This window comes from Mus caroli, chromosome 1 (assembly GCF_900094665.2).
Source record: "Mus caroli chromosome 1, CAROLI_EIJ_v1.1, whole genome shotgun sequence".
Lineage (NCBI taxonomy): Eukaryota > Metazoa > Chordata > Mammalia > Rodentia > Muridae > Mus > Mus caroli.
Genome location: NC_034570.1, coordinates 51,803,557 through 51,822,124, shown reverse-complemented (window position 1 = coordinate 51,822,124; position 18,568 = coordinate 51,803,557). Strand labels below are relative to the sequence as shown.

Genomic DNA, 18,568 nt, shown 5'->3' with positions numbered 1-18,568 from the left:
CTGGTGGCTGCCATCATCTTATAAATGAAGGAAACCCAGTCAAGAAAACCAAGCATAAGAGGTAAGCTTCACTTACAACATTCAGTATATGAAAGGAAATGCATTACACGCATTAACAAGTTTTCTCAGAATTATCCAGACATGCCATGTTTATCAGGAAGTGGTAATAACTGAGTGGTGTTAAGCAAAACCCCCGTTCAGGTCTGAGGCCTCCTTGGAATTCTTCCTCAAAGTCACAGCCATGCTCAGGACAGGCCAGTGGACACCCACCAGTAGGATGTGATCCTAGCTTTTTATCTTCTGCAATGTACAGCTCCCCGGCAGGGGTTGGAGCCTCTGCTTTGGGCATCCCAGTTCACAGGACCCGTTCCTCTTACCTCCCTCTTCAAACCCTGTGACACCTCCAGGTAGAACTTGAAAAGGAAGCTGATGATGAGGGTCCTTTTGAACTCCACCTTCCCACCAGGAGCTGAGGCTGCAAGGGTGACTTCATCCAAAACCAGCCTACAGGCTGTGTCCAGCATCTCTTCATTCCAGGGCCTGAGAGAGGCAGAGGAGGAGACTCAGTCAGGTAGGTTCAGCTGATAGCTAAGGCAAATTGCTTCGGTCTTTATAGAAACCATGAGAGCAGGCTCTATAGCCAGGCAACCCAAGTTCAGGTTGGTCTGCTATTCTCCAAGTGTCTGGGCTGGGTCCCACCACATCCTCCACCATCAGAGTCCTTAGCTCAGGACTCGCTCACTGCCTCTTCTACCCCTGTGATACTTCTATATGCCAGGTCTAGAATGAGCACTGTGCTTTTTCACTTATGGAACCCTCTCAACCACTCTATAAGGCAGGTATGGTTCTCTTCTTCGAAAGAAGGAAACTGATGTCCCATAAGGTTAAATAGAATGAGTTCATGGAGTTAAAAGACACTGAACTAAGACATGCATCAGACACTCTGAGTCATTAAAGCAATGGCTCTCAACTTGGGACTGGAACGACCCTTTCACCGGGGTCACCTAAGAGCATTGGAAAACACAGATATTTACATTACGATTCATAGTAGTAGCAATTTTACAGTTATAAAGTAGCAATGAAGATAATTTTATGGTTGGAATATCTACAACATGAAGATCTATATTAAAGAGTCTCGGCATTAGGAAGGTTGAGAACCACTGCATTGAAAGCTTAAGGCACATGTCTGAATTGCTCTTCTGTTAATTTATAACTTCTGTTAGTAAGTTCCCAAGAAAGATTAGCACATGGTCTGCTTTTCATCAGAGTAAATTATCTCTATTATTTTTCCCACAAAAAGAATGGCAATTTATAGTACAGGGAATAGGCGCCCCACCCCCGTCTCTGTCTCACAGGTACACGTGTACACACACGGGTGCACATGCACACACTAACACAAGCACACAGACACCTGTGTGCTTACACACACTGCATACGCAGATTCTGTAATGCTCACTTGGGAATTTGCTAAAAGCAAGACATGGAACTGACACTGACATCGTGCTGGAATTCCCAGCCATCCAACTGTGAGATGCTAAAGCATCCTTTCTTCTCATTACAGCTTCCCACAGGGTGGGTTGCTCTGTTCCCTGGAAGTTAAGGACACAGGTCTTACCTTCCAATGAGTCTCTGACAGGAGTTCTTGGCACTGACGATGGTTGAACCGACACCTCCATACAAAATGGATAACTCTTCAACGACGCCACCTCCTTCTCTAAAAAGGACTCTCATTCCGGAGTTGACTATTGCTAGTGCATTCTGTTGTCTTTGCGCTTGTCGGAAGGCTGACACAAACTCCCACTGAAGAAAAGAGGCACAAACAGAACTCCCCTGAGAGTCAACCCCATGCTGGAGGGGGTGATTGGATGTTAGCATAGCTTTTGTTATAGGCCCTGGGTTTAAACCAGGACATTGGTACTTGGGAACAAGGTGTTCAAAACGCTAAGTGAAAGTGAGATTATCAGCCAGGGCCCTAATCCAAACTACCTGGTGTCATTTTAAGAAAAGAAACATCGGACATAGACATGAAAATGTGGAAGACAGACATCTACAGTCAAGGTCCGAAGCCTCAAAGGAAGCCAACATCCCTGCTGACCCCTTGTTATCAGAGCTCCCAGAAAGTCAGTCTCCATTGTTTGAGCCAGGAATGTGTGGTTCCTCAGGACAACAGCCCCTAACTCATCACAACTCATGAGGTAGGCCCGATTCTACCACTGTCCAAACGAGGAGCCTTGGGCTTGAGGTGGTTCAGTAATTAGTTCAGGTCTTGAAACCAGAACTCAAGCATCAGTCTATCCAACTCCCAACCCCATTCTTCCCCTCTACCTTCCACTGCAAATGCCTTTTTTAAAAGCTTCTCTCAGGCCAGGATCCAGGCAGACCTGTCTCACTCAGTTTGAAAGTACAAAGGGTATATTTAATAATAATAATAATAATAATAATAATAAATAACCTGCTTAAAAGTAACCTTATAGTTTGGGGCAGAGGAAGAGAGATGTCCTAGCTCTAGAAATGGCAGGAGACTGGACAGCAGGGTGACAGTGACTGTGCTGCACACCTGCCCTTTGTCACCTTCTGGGTGAGCCCACTCAGACTGATAGGGGAACTGGGAAGGGAAATGAAGGGCCATCCTTGCCTTCCTGGACCAGGGGATGTTCACTGAGACCAAGACTTCTTGAGGCTTAAGATCTGCTTCAGGACACTTTCGGAGAAACTCTTCACTTAAAGGGATCTGCCGTTCTCCATCTGTGGACAAAAGAACACCTTCAATCTCTTGAACAAACTTGGGGAATAACTGTACTGGTTGTTGTGGCGCTGGTGGCAGTGTGTGCGTGTACATGTGAGTGCGTGTGTGTCTGGGTGTGTCTTCTCTAACAGCATTCTTCGATGTTTCTTCCAGTCTAGACCTCCTCCCTTCTTTTGTCTTATATACTTGCTTGCAGATAAAAACACAGTCAAAATTTCCTAAAGAACAGAGACCTAGCTGGGCGTGGTGGCACACGCCTTTAATCCCAGCACTCGGGAAGCAGAGGCAGGTGGAATTCTGAGTTCGAGGCCAGCCAGGACAGCCTGGAAGTGAATTCCAGGACAGCCAGGGCTATACAGAGAAACCCTGTCAAAAAAAAAAAAAAACCCACAAAAACAAAAACAAAAACAAAACAGAGACCTTAGCAGCACTCTCCACCTAATGGCACAGCTGGTTTAGGGCTCTGCTACCAGGGAGTAGATATTAATGTCCCTTTTGATATCTGATCAAGTCAATCCATAACCATTTCATATTTCTCTATAACCAGGAGCCTTACTATCTACAGAAGTGAATTATAAAAACAACCTTTTAGTGAATTTGGAATTTATACAACAGTGGGTGCTCTTTTATTTGGTTATATTCCATCCACGGCATCTAAAGCTTTTGGTCAGTGGACCAGAGGCAGGAATAGTTTAAAGCCATAATAACATATAACTTTGGAGAAAAAAAAATCTAAAAAGATTTTTGTATTTGTATTCTCTCATGTAAACTGACTGCTCATGGCAGGAGTTTTTTGTTTTTTGTTTTTTTACAAAGGTGTGCTACTTAAATTGATGCCTTAAATATAAATCCTCCACCCTAAGATTATTCGGTAGTTTAGACATTGTAAAGAGTAGATATTTCAATATATATATATATATATATATATATATTAGAAAGCTAGCTCATATCTTTAAAAGCAACCTCCATATATTTGTAGAATTTCCTAATAACTGTTAGACAAATTGGTGTAAGAAACAAAATCCCTGCACTGAATTTCAAAAATAACACTCAAGAACATGAATAAGTACAGCAGAAGGTCCAATAATTATTCAGTTGAAAAAGATCTATGTGCATTCAATGAAGATTAGCTAAGTACAAGTCCAAAGCAGGGCATGGGAGTCAAACCCCAGGGGCCATGGTGGAGTGTCTCCAACAAAGGGCTCGGTGGCTCGCAGAACCTGTGGTCTTTGCCAATGATCAACTCACATTAACCCAAAACGTGAATGCCAGAGGCTCCTTGTCACATTTACCAGCACAAGGATGTCCAATGCAGGGTAAGGAAACGCCTAGCAGATGTGTGTGACCTATAGCCAATAGGCTACAGGAATCCCAGGATACCTACAAATGCAGCCAAACACATTTGTAATTACAGCATCAGGTCTCAAGGTCAAAACCTTTGGTCCTCTGGTAGAGCGAGGTCTCAAGAAGAGACAGATGGAGAGACTAGCAGGTAGTTTTAAGAAAGATTGACCAACTTTTCAGCCTCAAAAAGGCAAAGGAAATTATTATTACAATGTGTTGCCATTTTCCAAATTGAACGTCCTGCCTGCTCAGAGGTGATAGGAACAAATCAAGGTTATATTACTGCCTATCCCCCAAAACACCCCCAAGCAGAGACTGGTGTTTACCTTTGGACAGTAAGTTGAGGGTACAGTTACCCACAGCCAGAAGGGGATTCAGATCCGAGTCCAGATGTCTGCTCACAATGTGGCCCCCTAGAGACTTTTAAGAACAGATTTTCACTTGTTACATTGTTACAAAGCCTAAGAACTAAGATGCGGCTTTAAGTCCTGCTTTACAGAGTGGTTCTCTTCATTAGCTTTAAAGAACCCAAAGGAGTCACCAAGACATGAATGCCAAGGAGTCACCCAAAACACGAATGCCCAATGTTTCTTGTCAAATACATACAGCCATGTTCCTGATCTGGGAGCCAGCCAGAGTTCTCAGGTGCTTCAGGAGAGCACGGTATGTCTGTGTCTTCTCTTCTGGAAGCTTCTGGACTATATCAGCCAGAATGTCCTTCACCTGATCCAGGCAGAGGCCAGCACCCAGGGTCAGCCCTGAAGTAAAGCCTTGTGTGAGTAAGCTACATAATCACTGATGGCCTCAAAATGTTAGACCAAAGCTACAGGCATGGAACCTTTACACTAGAGGCATGCGATCGTGCCTATCAGCGCTGGTGGTGACGCAGTGCCGACTGTGGTGACAAATGACCATGGTGGAGCTATCGATGGTGATGGAGGTGGCTGTGGTGATGGCAGTGGTGTGTGATGGGGTTAATGGTTGAGATCATGAAGGCTGGATTCTTTGAATACTGAATCTATCACATTTCACTGGTAGCTTTAAAAAAATCTCCATGAATTAAACGAGGAGATCTTAATAGGCTCATTTCATGGTCACAAAACTGAGATCCAGCTCAGTCACCTTCCCAGGGTCTTAGAGATGCCATATGCCATAGCAGAGAAGTGCATTTCAGAGTTTTATCCCAAACCCACACCACGGTGACTGCTGCTTTTCACTATCATTAGACCAATTTCCTTCACAGAAATGAAAAGGTCAGACTATAGCTGCTTAGTGCACAGCCCTTTCCCTCTGCTGTGCTCTGGAGAGCAGCGAGCCTGCTCAGGTTGCTTCATCCTTTGCTCTGCACTCACAACACAGACTCCCCCTTGAATGGTCTCCCTCATCCTGCAGATAGGAAAGTTTCTCGGTGAAAATCTGACTTCTCACACAGCATCTAGTGGAACTTTGGAGAATTCTTCCTGGACTCCCTCTAGATCTTCACCACACTGTCTGTTGAGAGGCCGTGAATTGTGACTAGAAACGACTCTCGCCTGTCGCTCTGTCGGACTAAGCAGCTAACTTGATGAGTGCATTTCCATAGGAAAAGAAATCTAAGAACTCACCATCCCCGGCCTGGTTTATGACACCCAGCTCTTCAATTCTGTCAGGAGAAATTATGATGGGGTGGAAGACACCTTTAAACTTTACTTCAGGCCCTAAGGGATTGTGGGAGAGACACAAGATTAGAACAAAAAGACACTAATGACTCTCTACTTTGAATTATGACTAAACCAATGTCTTTGCACATAAGGAAGTTGTTTCCTTTTATTGGTCTGTTTATTGCAAACCACAAGCAGAGATATTTAGGGAGCCTTTGGAATTGTTAGCTCTAAAACGTGTGTGATACGGAACACTCAGATTCACTTGGAGCAGATCCTGGAGGCCCTGCGAAGAGATGGGCAGCCACGCCAGGCCTATGTGGAAAAGGTGAAGGCTCCAAACCTGGTGTCTCTATAAAATATGTCAGAGCCACTGAGAAGCCATCCAGAGAGGAAAGACAGAGCAGTTTCAGGATGAGAGCCAGTGTGGTACCCAAATGGAAAGCCAGGATACCTGTACCCTGATGCTGGTTTACCATGGGGCCAGCAAGCCTGCCAGTGAGGCACAGGGCAGGCAGCTACCCAATGCTGTAACATTTCTTAAACAATACTGGGTTTTCTGGCTATTTTCCTGACATCAATACATTGAATTCGCTCCCTCAGAAAACATCCCAAGAAGAGTCTACATACCCACAGAAGTGTACCCCATGACAATAGGGGCCTGGGGATACTTGAATTTAGCTTCCACAAGCTCCTTCAGAGTCACGGGGGAAATCCATGTCACTCTCTCACCATAAAACACTCTGGTCTTTGGTGGCTGTTTCTCAGCTATTCTCTATTGAAAAACAACAGGGATTTGAGAGAGCTTGTGACAAAATTCTCTTCTGTTTTCACTCTAGAGAAAGAAAATCTAAAAACTAAATTTCGTGAGCTAAAATAGAGCTTCCCCAGGAGCCAGAGTTCACAGTTAAGGTCTGACACAGTTTACCCATGGAAACAGCTCCCATCGGCTCTGATATCTCCCAGAAACCCATTTTGGCATTCTCTAACATAGCAACATGCTCAATTTTTGCCAAATTGTCAGAAAAATGAACTCGCGCATAAGTGGGAGGAGAAAACGAGCTGATATTGAAGGCCACTGATTGCATGACTGTGACTTAACAGACACCACCAGCTGTGTTTGACATCCTCCATGCCTTGTGGTGGCTCTGCCCTCCACCTCTTCCTCCTCCTGCCCACACATTCTGGACTCTGAGGAGAGGACGCTGGCTGGCGCCAGTTTGCCCATCAGTATTTTTTTTCTTTCTTTGTAATGTTTTATTAATTCTTTGAGAATCTTATATATAAATGTAATACATCATTATTAAATTCCTCCCATTCCTCCCCTAATTCCCCCCAGATTCACCTTCCACCCTCTCCTCCAGCCTCCCCACAACCCCCGTGCAACTTCATTTTCTCCTTTTTTTTTTCCCCAAAACCTACTGAATTCAATGTGTGCGATCCATCCACATGGATATGGGGCCATCCACTGGGTCATGGTCAACCTAGGTCATACCCTTGAAGAAGACTGACCATCCCTTCCCCACAGCCTTTAACTAGCGACGGTGTGTGAGCTAAGGCTGGGTGTCGTGAGCCTCTCAGCTCTCCATGCTGGATGTTTACTGGTTTGTCCTTGTGTAAACAATGACTTCATGAATGCAGTGGTTCTGTCACGTCCAAGAGACACTCTTTCCACCCCGTTTCTCTATGGTCCCTGAGTCTCGGGGGTGGGGTAAGTGTGATACATACGTCCCACCCTCTGACAAGCTGTGAGTTTAACCACTCTAACCGCTCTCCCCTGCACAGTGTCTCTGAGGAGATCTGGGATCTGCACCATGAGATTTTTGAAAAGCCCCCTCCTGACATCATACCATGAGTTCCTTACCATTAGCTCTGGAGGAAATATCAGCTCTTGGGTTGGGTCCAGTGGCAGAAATTCCTCTTCTGAGAACAGTTCTGGACTTGTCTTTAAAAAGAGAAAATGACAGAAGTTATCATCATAATACCTCTTATTCTCAGGAGAGAGCTCTGTCACAACCACTGCAGGTGCCCAAAACCACAGACAATTTGAACTTTAGGCTTTTAGACACATTACATTTTAAAAAAAAAATCATTCTTACGGTAAATCTTTGCAACATACTCTAGTACTAAACATACCCTACCCCTGTCTTTTCACTTTTATAAAAAGGACTCTATAATTACTCATTGGCATATCTGAATTCCCAGCATCCCTTGCCTTGTGCTTCGGAGTCATTCATTATTAAGTATAATAATGATTATCTGAACACAGCACTGCATTACTGTGCTAGTCAGTCTAATGGCCATGACAACTACTTAGTGACAGATGGGCAGGTGATGTATGCCCCGTGGATACACTGGACACGTTCCAAGTAAGGCAGAGGACAACGTAGACGGAGTTCATTACACTATTCACAATGGCGTGGAACTTGAAACATAAATGATTTCTGGAATTTCCCACGTAATGCTTTCAGATTGTGGCTGAGCACAGGTGACTCGGATGGCAGGAGGGGAAACAGGTGACAAGGGCAAATACTGCACCATGGTCAAGCACCTCTACCTTAAATATTCTGTAGGCTGAGACTGGAAGAAGATGGCTAGACCTTGGGAAATAGAGGCAGGCATGCTGGGAATTCAAGGCCAGTCTTAGTCATTTGACAAATCTGAGGACAGAATGGGCTTCACATGGCCTCATCTTCCCACAAAAGGAGACAGACAAAAAGGACCTAATGATCAGTCCTGGTCCCAGCTCCCGGTCAGGGACCTGACATCTAATAACTCTGCAGGTGTCAGTGGGCCTCTGCACTCCGCAGCTCCCTACACACTCTCCTTTGAGTTTGGGGACAGTGGAGGAGACAGACAGGAGCAGCCAGACATTGAGGACTTAACAGAGAGTCGGCGTTGCCACCTTTCCTGTCCTTGGTCTTCCATTTCTGTCTCCACTTTGCTTCTGGTCATTGAAAATGACAAATTTGGTGTGACAGGTTTATAAAAATAGAGTCTTTTGCTTTCAGTTGGTGTAATAGCTGCACCTGTTTGTGGAGCAGAGCGGCACTGTGGTATATGCACAGGGCAAGATCACGTTATTGCTTAGCATCCAGCGTCTCATACATGAATTGCTTCAGTGTGTTGAGAAGGACTCTACTAGTTATTCTGAAATCGTCAACTAATTGTCAAACACAATTACTCCACAGTGCTACAGAGCAACGAGAGGCCACACCTCCCATCTAACTGTATCACAGTACTGTAGACTCTCCTTCCTCCATTCCCCACTCCCTTGCAGGCTGAATTCTTAGAATACAAAGAGACAGTGAGCATGAGAGGGGGAGCATATTGACACAGTCAAGTTCATCAAACTGGGCAGCCACCGGTTCTGCTGAAGTGATGTCAGCCACCTCACATCTTGAACAACTTTATAACAACCTTGCTGTGCACTGACCTTATCTTCTTCCTGGGATTCTGCCAATCCATTTATTTCTTGATCCAAACAGCACACCCCATTTTCTTTACTTTGACAGCAGCCAGAGGCCTGATGGGGGAAACACACACACACACACACACACACACACACACACACCAAGTCAGTCAGAATTCCTCGGGGGATTCCCTTGGTAACTGGGTGCCTGCAGTCGAAGCTGCAGAGGCAATATTGGAAGGTGGCATATGAGAAAGCCATTTAAAGTTCAGCATATCCAAGCTAACTCGACCGAAAGTCTGAATGCTAGTCTAATGAAGTTTATAAAGGTCTTAATAATAACCCTGCCCTGTAGCAATGAGCATTAAGCATCACTATTATTAATACTGACAATATTTTAAATACCACTAATAATAGTAACAAGAATCAGCATCTTACTCTGGTCTTATCAATGAGGTATTGATTCCATAGTTCATCTTGCAGAAATGATTTTCTGGTGGTGGGGAGGACCAGCCGTGGCTAAATGTGTTTTAAATGCCACAGGGGAGCCATAAATCGTGTGGTGATTTAAAACCAAAGAAAAAGGCTGCAATGTCTTTCATAGGTTTTTGTTTATTAGTTTTATTAATATTAATGATTGACTGTCTACTAATTAGTCGGTGGTGACTGTGCCCTGGAGAAGGATGGCCTCCACTGGCAAGAAGCCATTCCAGTAAAAACATGGAATGGCTCAGGGACAACTGTGCCATATGGTGACCAGTGTCACGTTGTGCCATGCATGTACACATATCATGTTCACAGAGGGTTACAGAGGGCCCCAGGGAGGGTCCCTAACTTAGGCAGACAGATCAGGAGCAGATTCTTGGAAGGAACGACTCGTGGCCAATGTCAAATGCTCAGATGCTCAGATGCTCACAGCTTGACGCTCCAGGCAGAGAGGTGATGCCCCCTGCCCAAGAATGCCACATGGGAATTGTCGACCTCGTGCTAAGCAATGGTCCTTTATTAGCAGAAATGGCTGTTGTCATAATCATATTGGGCACTCCTACACTGTTTTATTTGGGGGAAAATACATTCGACCATGTATTTCTCTCTACTTACTTTACAGAAAGTCTTGCAAGCATCAATTATGGGCCTATATCCAGTGCAGCGGCACAGATTGCCTAAAAAGACAGAACCAGCTTGGTTATCACTCAAATACAGACAGAGGCACAGAGTCATGAGAGGCCAAGTGACTGACACCTCAAAGCACACCCATCTTAGACGTAAGCTTTATTTGATGCCTTAATTCTGAAATCTTGTGTCTCTGAAATTTTATTTTTGCATCAGCATCTTGGGATATTTAAGTCAAGAGTCCTGAAGTGTATTTTAACATCTCATACCTGCACTTACTCTCTGTAAATACAGTTTATACCCTCGTCTTCTGACAGATGGCCAAATGATGCAATAATCTTAGGACGCAAACTTTTTCTGTAGTTACAATCAAGAAGAAAACTTAAAACAACAGCCACCTTATTGAGATGTTACGGACATAAAAATCAATATTGTCTCATCAACTGATCAGCGATTGGTGTCTGCGGACATAGGTGTGCACCTGGGCGTCCATGCCCACAGTCATTACCCTCAGCTTACCCACCACCCTAGGATTCCTCATGCCATCTATTTTTTAAATCATTTACCAGAAAGAAGGTATTTTACAAAATAAAAACCTACCGTCTCAGCGACTGTTTAATATACAACATAGTATTGGTAGCTATGGGAACCGAGTTGAGTTTATTGGACTTACTCATTTTGCATGACAAACTTTGTAACCTTTGACCTGTAATTCCTCATTTTCTCCTTCTCCTACTCAAGATAATACTATTCCATCAAAGTCTATTCCCCAGCTTCTAACAATTGACTACTTCAGTTTCCAGGAATAAGCAGGAAGATACAATGTTTGCTCTCCTGAGTCTGACTTGTCTCAGTTAGCATGATGTGCTATGCTCCATGCCTGTTGTTACAAGGATAAGGGTCAATGATTCTGATACCTCGGACTCAAATCGTATGTAAAAGCAAAAAGTGTTTTATTCTGCAAAAGTCCAGCACGCTGGGGTCTCCCATTACCAAGACAGAGAGGCATCCAAGTGAGCTTGCAGGTCTTTAAAGCACATTTGGGAATTCTGCGGTAAGTGACCTCTCTGTCTATTGGGTCCATCTCTAGGGAACTTCTATTACCAGAGTGTGGGGGCTGGAAACTTGCTGGGGAGGTCTCGGAGCTGTTACTGAAGAATTAGCTGAGGAAGTCTGGGAACTGCTGCCAACCCATTGCCCTTGCTTCAGGCCAAGTGGCTGGGACATTCCACTACCTGGATGTGAAGGTTGGAGCCTGGGTTTTTTCTATTAGTAATTGACTTGCCTGGACTTGCCTAGTTTTTTAGGCCTAGTCTCCTTAACTGCCAATTTGAAGTCTGTCATGGAATCAGCCTAGCCTTCCCACAAGTGACAGGATTTTTTCCCCTCCTCACTTTTTAAGAAAGATTCCCCTCCTTATTAGTACTTACTGTGGCATCTATCAGTTTTTGACAGAGGCAGAGCAAAGGAAATGAGGAGAGACAGAGAGGAAAGTTTCAGTTGATAGAACAAAGACACTCTGTAACAGTAAAGAAGAGGTAAGTAGTTTCTTTCTGAACTGGGAGGCAACTAAGAACAAGACAATTTACCACAAGCAGGCTGGTCAGAGCTTCTCTTACAGTAGTTCTGTGTTCTTACTCCATCTCCAATATGAGGTCATACTTTATTTGTGTGTGTGATCTATGTGTGCGTGTGTTCCTGATGATGTGTGCACAAGAATGTGAGTACATGTGCAGACCAGAGGTGGACACTGGGTGTCTTGCTCAATTGCTCTCCACATTTTTTTTTTATTAATCATTCTATTCATTTACATCTCAAATGATATCCCACTTCCTGTTACCCCTCCACCAACTCCCCATCCCACATCTGTCCTCCCCCTCTTTTGTCTGTATGAGAGTGCTTCCCCACCCACCCACACTGCCCTGCCCCACCACTCCAGCATCCCCATACTCTGGGGCATCCAACCTCCCCAGGACAAAGGCCCTCCCTCCTGTTGCTGTCCGGCAAGGCCATCCTCTGCTACATATGTATCTTGAGCCATGGATCCCTCCAGGTACACTCCTTGGTTGGAGGTCTAGATTCTGGGAGAACTGGGTGGTCAGACCAGCCTATGTTGTTCTTCCAATAGGGTTGCAATCCCCCTCCGTCCCTTCAGTCCATCTGCCAGGTCCCCCACCAGGTTCCCTGAGCTCTGTCTGATGGTTGGCTCCAAGCATGCACGTCTACATTGGTCAGTTGCTGACCAGACCTCCTCAGGAAGTGCCACGTTTGGTTCCCGTCCGCGAGCACCTCTTGACCACACCAACACTGTTGGGTTTGGTGTCTGCAAATATGATGTATCTCTAGGTGGGGCCCTTCCCTGTTGGCCTCTCACTGAACCTGACATTTATCAATTCTACCAGGTAGGCTGGCCAATGGGTTTGTTGACCCTCCTGTGTGTGATACATGCTCCCCCACCAGCACTGCGGTTATACATCATCACTCCCAGACTCTTACACAAGTGGTAGGAATCGAAACTCAGGTCCTTACCATAAACACTTTGTTGACAGCCATGCCCCAGCCCCTGAGGTCTTATTTTAGAAACAACACAAGATCAAGTCTCTAGTGATTGGTTCCCCCAAATCGTCATTATTTATACATTCCCCATGCATGTCTAAAGCATCCTAAAATTTGAGAATCCTTTGTCAGTGTTTACAGCCATAAAGCAACGATGTGACCTCTGAGAAATCAGGCAGGACCCAGTTTAGATGATATGTCACTCCTTGTACCTGTATTCCCTCTCTGAGAGTCAAGGAAGCATTTCATAGAGGAAGTAAATGTGAGAGCTTTAGACTCGTGTCTTCTGAGCAGAGATAAAAGAGGTAAGAGACAAAGATAAACAGAGCCAGGGAGCCTTTCACCAGGGGAACAGTTTTGAGTTTGAGAATCTTCTAATGCCTAAAACTTGTTCAGAGCCTTATTGATGAACACACACACACACACACACACACACACACACACACACACACACACACAGAGGGCAGGGTAAAGGTGGCAGGAGAGAGGGACAGGGAGAGGGACAGAGAGAGAATTGAATTTGGATGAGCGGCTCAGAGTAGAAAGGTGTCATTAAAATAAGTCTCCAGTGCAGTGAGGGCATCTGGACTTAGAAGCTGCTTTTGCTAGAGATCGCTGACTCTTCACTTGGGCTTACTGGCATTGATGGCAATTAGACCCAGGATGACACCTGCCACCTCTGCCTCTCTTCAATCTGTCTCCTTTGCCCTACACTTGAGTGAGATTCCTGATCCCCTCTGCATGTCAGTATGCAGTCCTTTACAGAGTGTCTATCCAAAACCGCTATTCCTCTCCCTTCACGGTTGAGCCCACCAAGACAACTAACATGTTTTTAAGAGTCACAGGCACAGTTTCAAATGTCCTGTCCAGACTCTTGAAGTAGAACAAGTCTTCCGTTATTGTCCTATAACTCCCAGGAACAGTGGAGCTCTGCAGACTGACTGCCCAGGAAGAGCCCGCTAGGGTAAGAAGCAGCCATCTACTGAAACCAAATCCCAGGCTCACAGCTTGGTAGATAAACATCCATTGACATCAATGGAGATTACCCCTGAGCAACAGTGGCTTCCTTGTCAGCACAGGGGAGGAAACACTGAGGCCCAACTGTGAAATCCCCTGTCTCTTGCACTGTGCCCTCTATTTAAAGCCAGTGTTTCAGAAAGCAGGATTAGGAGACATTCAGTCTCCCTTCTTTCCCCAGTATAATCCCACTGAAAATGTAAATCCCTTCCTGCCCTTCCTCACTTTTCACATTTGATTTCTCCAGGATGAGGGCTGAGACCCAATTTGGGGGGTCAGGGGAGACTCCTCAGAGTCAGGCCTCTCTCCTAGGACTCCACTAACAATAGGAAACAGCAAGAACAGAGCAGCACTCAGACCCCAGGGTGGATGAATAACCTAGCTTTCTGATTGGAGAAAACAAGAGAATGATATGGAGAGAGAGAAGGAAGCACAAGCAATCCATCAGTCAAACACAACGTGCACATCTGGTTGCAGGTGGACTTCAAGAGATCAACTCTTCCCTACAGGTGGGATAATGTATGATAAATCACAATAATGTGATTATCATTACTTATCATAATGTATGATAAGTCTCAGCTTCTCCATCTATTACATGAAGATAATAGTGGCTACTATCTTATCAAGTTACTTAAACTAATTGTCAAACAGCATTTAATTTAGCACGTGGCATATGGTAGGTGTCCAATGATCACTGTCATTATCACTTAGAAATAAAACCATACTTACCACTAAGGGCATCAGTTAACTGATCTAGAGTGGGCTCTGGATGGTTCCTGAGCAGTGCGTACATGGACATCACCACCCCAGGAGTACAGAATCCACACTGGGTGCCGTGACACTTGGCAATTCTCTCCTGGAGAGCACAGCAAGGTTAGAAATACAGACCATGCACTTTGTTCCAGGCCCAAAACATCAAAGCGACTTACACAAGACATTTTTGAGTTCAGTGGATTTGGAGCAAAGGCCTTCCAAAAGCCTTCATCTCATCTCACGTGGCTTCCTTTGGGCTTGTTAGTCTGACTCTTGAGCCCTATAAGCTGCCTGACTTTATTTAAGACACTAGTTCTGAGCCTTTGAATAACCAGGGAGCTTACCAGCTTACCAATTCTGATGGCTATTCCCAGCTGTCAACTGAACTATTTCTGGAATGAACTATATAATCCAGAAATGGAGGGCACACCTGTGAGCCAGATCTTAAGGCTAGAAGACATGTATTTTTTAATCCAGATTTTGAGATATAGTAGCCATGAAAAGCTTAGGCCCAGGCAAGGTGGTAGACACCTTTATTCCCAGAAGACAAAGGCAAACAGATCTCTGAGATCAAGGCCACCCTGGGACAAAGCAAGTTCCAGGAAGCCTAGATCCAAGCCTAATGGCACAACCTTTAATCTGGGCCACATCTTCCGCTGGAGGCCTACAGAAGGACGATGGAAGAAGGAAGGTTTCTTCTTTGCCTGCTGACACTCACTTGCCAGCTCATCTGTTGGAACCTACTTCTTCAGGATTCCAGCTGAAACAGAAGATCAGCTAAAATACCTAGCCTCGAGGAACTGAGCAACTACTAGATTCTTGGACTTCTCACTCACAGTTGCCCAGTGTTAGGTGAGCTGGACTGCAGACTTTAAGTCATTCCAATAATTTCCCTCAATATATAGAGATATTCCATAAGTTCTGTGACTCTAGAGAAGCCTGACTAATGCACCAGTCCCACCCCAGTAACACACCAGCTCAACTGACTTAAAGTGTCAGGGGTGAGATAAAACTGTGTGTCTTTTAAAGACTCCTCAGCATGCAAAGAGGGTGTGAACCACTGTAGCAGAGGAAGCCAAACTATATTCAACTTGTAAACATGGACTACTTAGGCATGATCACATACATATCACATACACACATACATACTGCACACACATGCACATACCACATACATGGACACACATGAATACACATACACATACCACATACACATGTACACATCACATACATGCACACATACACAAGCACACACCACACAGGCACAACCACTCAGTGTATCATGAATGACTTGATCTTCCCACAGCTATGTTAATGCTCTAGCACTCGGGAGTTTACAAAGCACGAGAATCCAGGATCCAGACAAGATAGAAACACTGCCTTTATTTCTTCCATATTTTTTCCATCCCTACCATTTTCTCTTTGGAGTCTGGCTTCCAAGAGAGAAGTCACTTTTGGCTACTGTCTCAGAGCAGCATCGCACCAATGAGAGCTCAGCGTCAGTTGAAAAACAGAAAGAGCCCCTTTGCCTGTGTGAGGGCAAGTCTCATAGGGTGCCCAGGCAGCATCCTCTTCCGTTAGCTTAATGGCTTTCAAAACATTAAACCAAAGCTGCTTATCACATCTACCTAATGTCAAGTTTGCCTATTTCCTACGTGGCTTCCATCTTCCACCCACTGCTCACACAAGCTCTCAATAACTAGGTCAGGGCGGAGAACAATGGTGCATTGGAAGAAGAACATCCACTGGTGAGGGGGTCTAGGTTTGAAGACAGCCCTCAGAAAGGCATTGCTCTAGGAGAAGCTGTAGACTCCATGACAGAGCCCATCCTCCGTCAAACTCACCCTCAACACATCTGTTGGGGCTGGAGCGTGTGCGTAATTTTTTCAATTCGGCTTTTAAATCAAGTTATTTTCCACTTTCCAACAACAACCTCCAAATTGTATGTGTCACTGCACCTGGCTTGTGTTCCCCTCTGGGTTTGGAGGTGCAGGAAGGATTGTCCCTCTAATCAGAACACAGGGGAAATGAAGCGGGTCACGTCAGCAGTTCCTTAAGACGGGAGTCTTTTAGCCTTCCAAAGCATGCTCCCAAGAAGCCAGTTACTCATGTATCCCAGCATCCCAGCTGAGCTTTAACTGTTAGGAGTGACCAAGCAGTCCAGTCCAGACTTCCTACTCTTTGTAACTTCAAGTCCTCTTAGGGGAGCAGGGCACCCTCACCTGAATAGGATGAAGCCTGGTCCTGGTGTTGCCTAAGCCTTCTACCGTGGTGACTGCTGTACCATGCAGAGAGCAGATGGGGGTCAGACAGGCATTGACAGGATGATGCCTTCAGAATGCAAAAGAGAAGCACAAATTACAAATTACTGACATCGGTGGGAAAGAGGACTGAGCACCCCCTGGGCGCCTCCAGGAGGAGGGTTAGGAGTGATGGCTCAGGCTCTTTATCTGTGTTTCCTCCTCAGCACACACTCATTTTACAGACACAGCATCTGAAAATCAGAGTGATCTATTCAGGGTCACAGCTGGAGTGCTGGTGGCAGAATTAAAATTAGACCTCAGAATTCCAATTTCTGAACAGCTTTCACCAACTTAATTATTTCCCTCCCAGATCAGGGCTGACACTCTCTAATTGCATGTAACTGGCCATGAACCTTAAGCTACCTCCATCCTGTGGGTGAAGCTGGGCCAAGGCTGGCTGGGCAATAAAGTGAGTTTGATATTGCCATTCAAAAGAAGAGTGTCAGGTAAAGAGCTATTCCACCCCGAGGGACCACTGCTAAAAATGCCCTGTTCCAAATAACACTTCAATTGTTCCCACTTACTAAGTACAACTACAGATGGGAAATAGACAAAAGAGGCACATGCTCAAAGCCCACAATAATCTGCAAGGATTTGAACTAAACAAGGATAAACACATTTTATCAAATAAAATCATAAATACTTTTAAAAAATCATAATGTTCATTATTAATAAAGGCCTAGGGAAATGGGACCCCTACCACTCATAAGAGTGGAAATATGCTTTCTTGGAGTCCTTCTGGGAGACAATTCATTTGGAAGACATAAAAATAATTTTAAAATTCACAAGCTCACTAACTCTGCAATTATACCTTTGTAGATATATCATAATTAAATGGTCGTGGACATAAACACTACTCATAAGATGGTTCACTGATAAATGCTAAAAAAAAAAATAAAATAAAAAATAAATCCCCTCTTTGGGGGTTGGTTTTGATGTAACACACAAAGCTGTGGAAATTGTATTTATTATTTGAAAGGTATTCATGAAAATGTAAGAAACATTTGCACGTTTAAGCAGAATATAAAGTTTGCTTAAAGAGGATAAAAGCAAAAAAGGAAGAAAAGATATCACTCATTGATGAGGGAACATAAGAACCAGGTGACTATCTATGTGTTCTGTATGCCAGGCAGAGCTGCAAGTATGGGGACTCAGGAGTGAACAGAGACAGAACAATCCCAGCAGAGTGTACCTTCTAGCCCAGGGAAGACAGACAACTTGAAAGGTCACTGGGGCCCCGAGAAGGACTGTGGATACATGAATGGCTTGTGCAGAGAGGGGGGATTTGACTTGTGTGGGGAATCAGGGAGAGATGAGAATATTAATGCTTCTGCAAAGCTCTGGATGATATGAAGGAGTTCAACACAAACAGCAGATGGATAGCATATGTGTGGACCCTGAAGTGGGAGTGAGCTCAGACGTCTACAAAGAGAAGGAGACAGAAGGAAAGTCAGCAGGGGTGAAGCCCAGTGGATGTGGGAGACTGCTACTACCCAAGGCTAGAGTCAGGCAAATCCTAGGTAGCAAGTGCCAAGAAAGGCTTCCCAGTGGCAGTGAGTTTGAACACTGGCCTAAATATACTCAGCCACAGAGTTTAAATGTAACAAATCATAAGACCATCTTGCTCCAAAACCAAAATAAGCCAGAAAAGCTACAAATTCATACAAAAAAAAAAAAAAAAAAA

At 44.7% G+C, this 18,568-nt stretch overlaps 1 protein-coding gene across 2 annotated transcripts in view; it reads right to left on the bottom strand.

Annotated features, from left to right (window-relative positions):
* Aox1 (aldehyde oxidase 1) overlaps window positions 1-18,568 on the bottom strand; it is a 72,742-nt gene that overhangs the window by 43,449 nt on the left and 10,725 nt on the right. For both annotated transcript variants that reach the window (XM_021156831.2, XM_021156825.2), the window contains exons 4-15: window positions 16,804-16,912; window positions 14,558-14,684; window positions 10,244-10,305; window positions 9,167-9,256; window positions 7,595-7,675; window positions 6,361-6,505; window positions 5,695-5,787; window positions 4,697-4,848; window positions 4,417-4,510; window positions 2,636-2,745; window positions 1,616-1,800; window positions 378-540 (exon numbers count right to left, since the gene is read on the bottom strand). In XM_021156831.2, coding sequence (XP_021012490.1) covers window positions 378-540; window positions 1,616-1,800; window positions 2,636-2,745; window positions 4,417-4,510; window positions 4,697-4,848; window positions 5,695-5,787; window positions 6,361-6,505; window positions 7,595-7,675; window positions 9,167-9,256; window positions 10,244-10,305; window positions 14,558-14,684; window positions 16,804-16,912 — 1,411 coding nt within the window. The remainder of the gene's footprint in view (window positions 1-377; window positions 541-1,615; window positions 1,801-2,635; window positions 2,746-4,416; window positions 4,511-4,696; window positions 4,849-5,694; window positions 5,788-6,360; window positions 6,506-7,594; window positions 7,676-9,166; window positions 9,257-10,243; window positions 10,306-14,557; window positions 14,685-16,803; window positions 16,913-18,568) is intronic.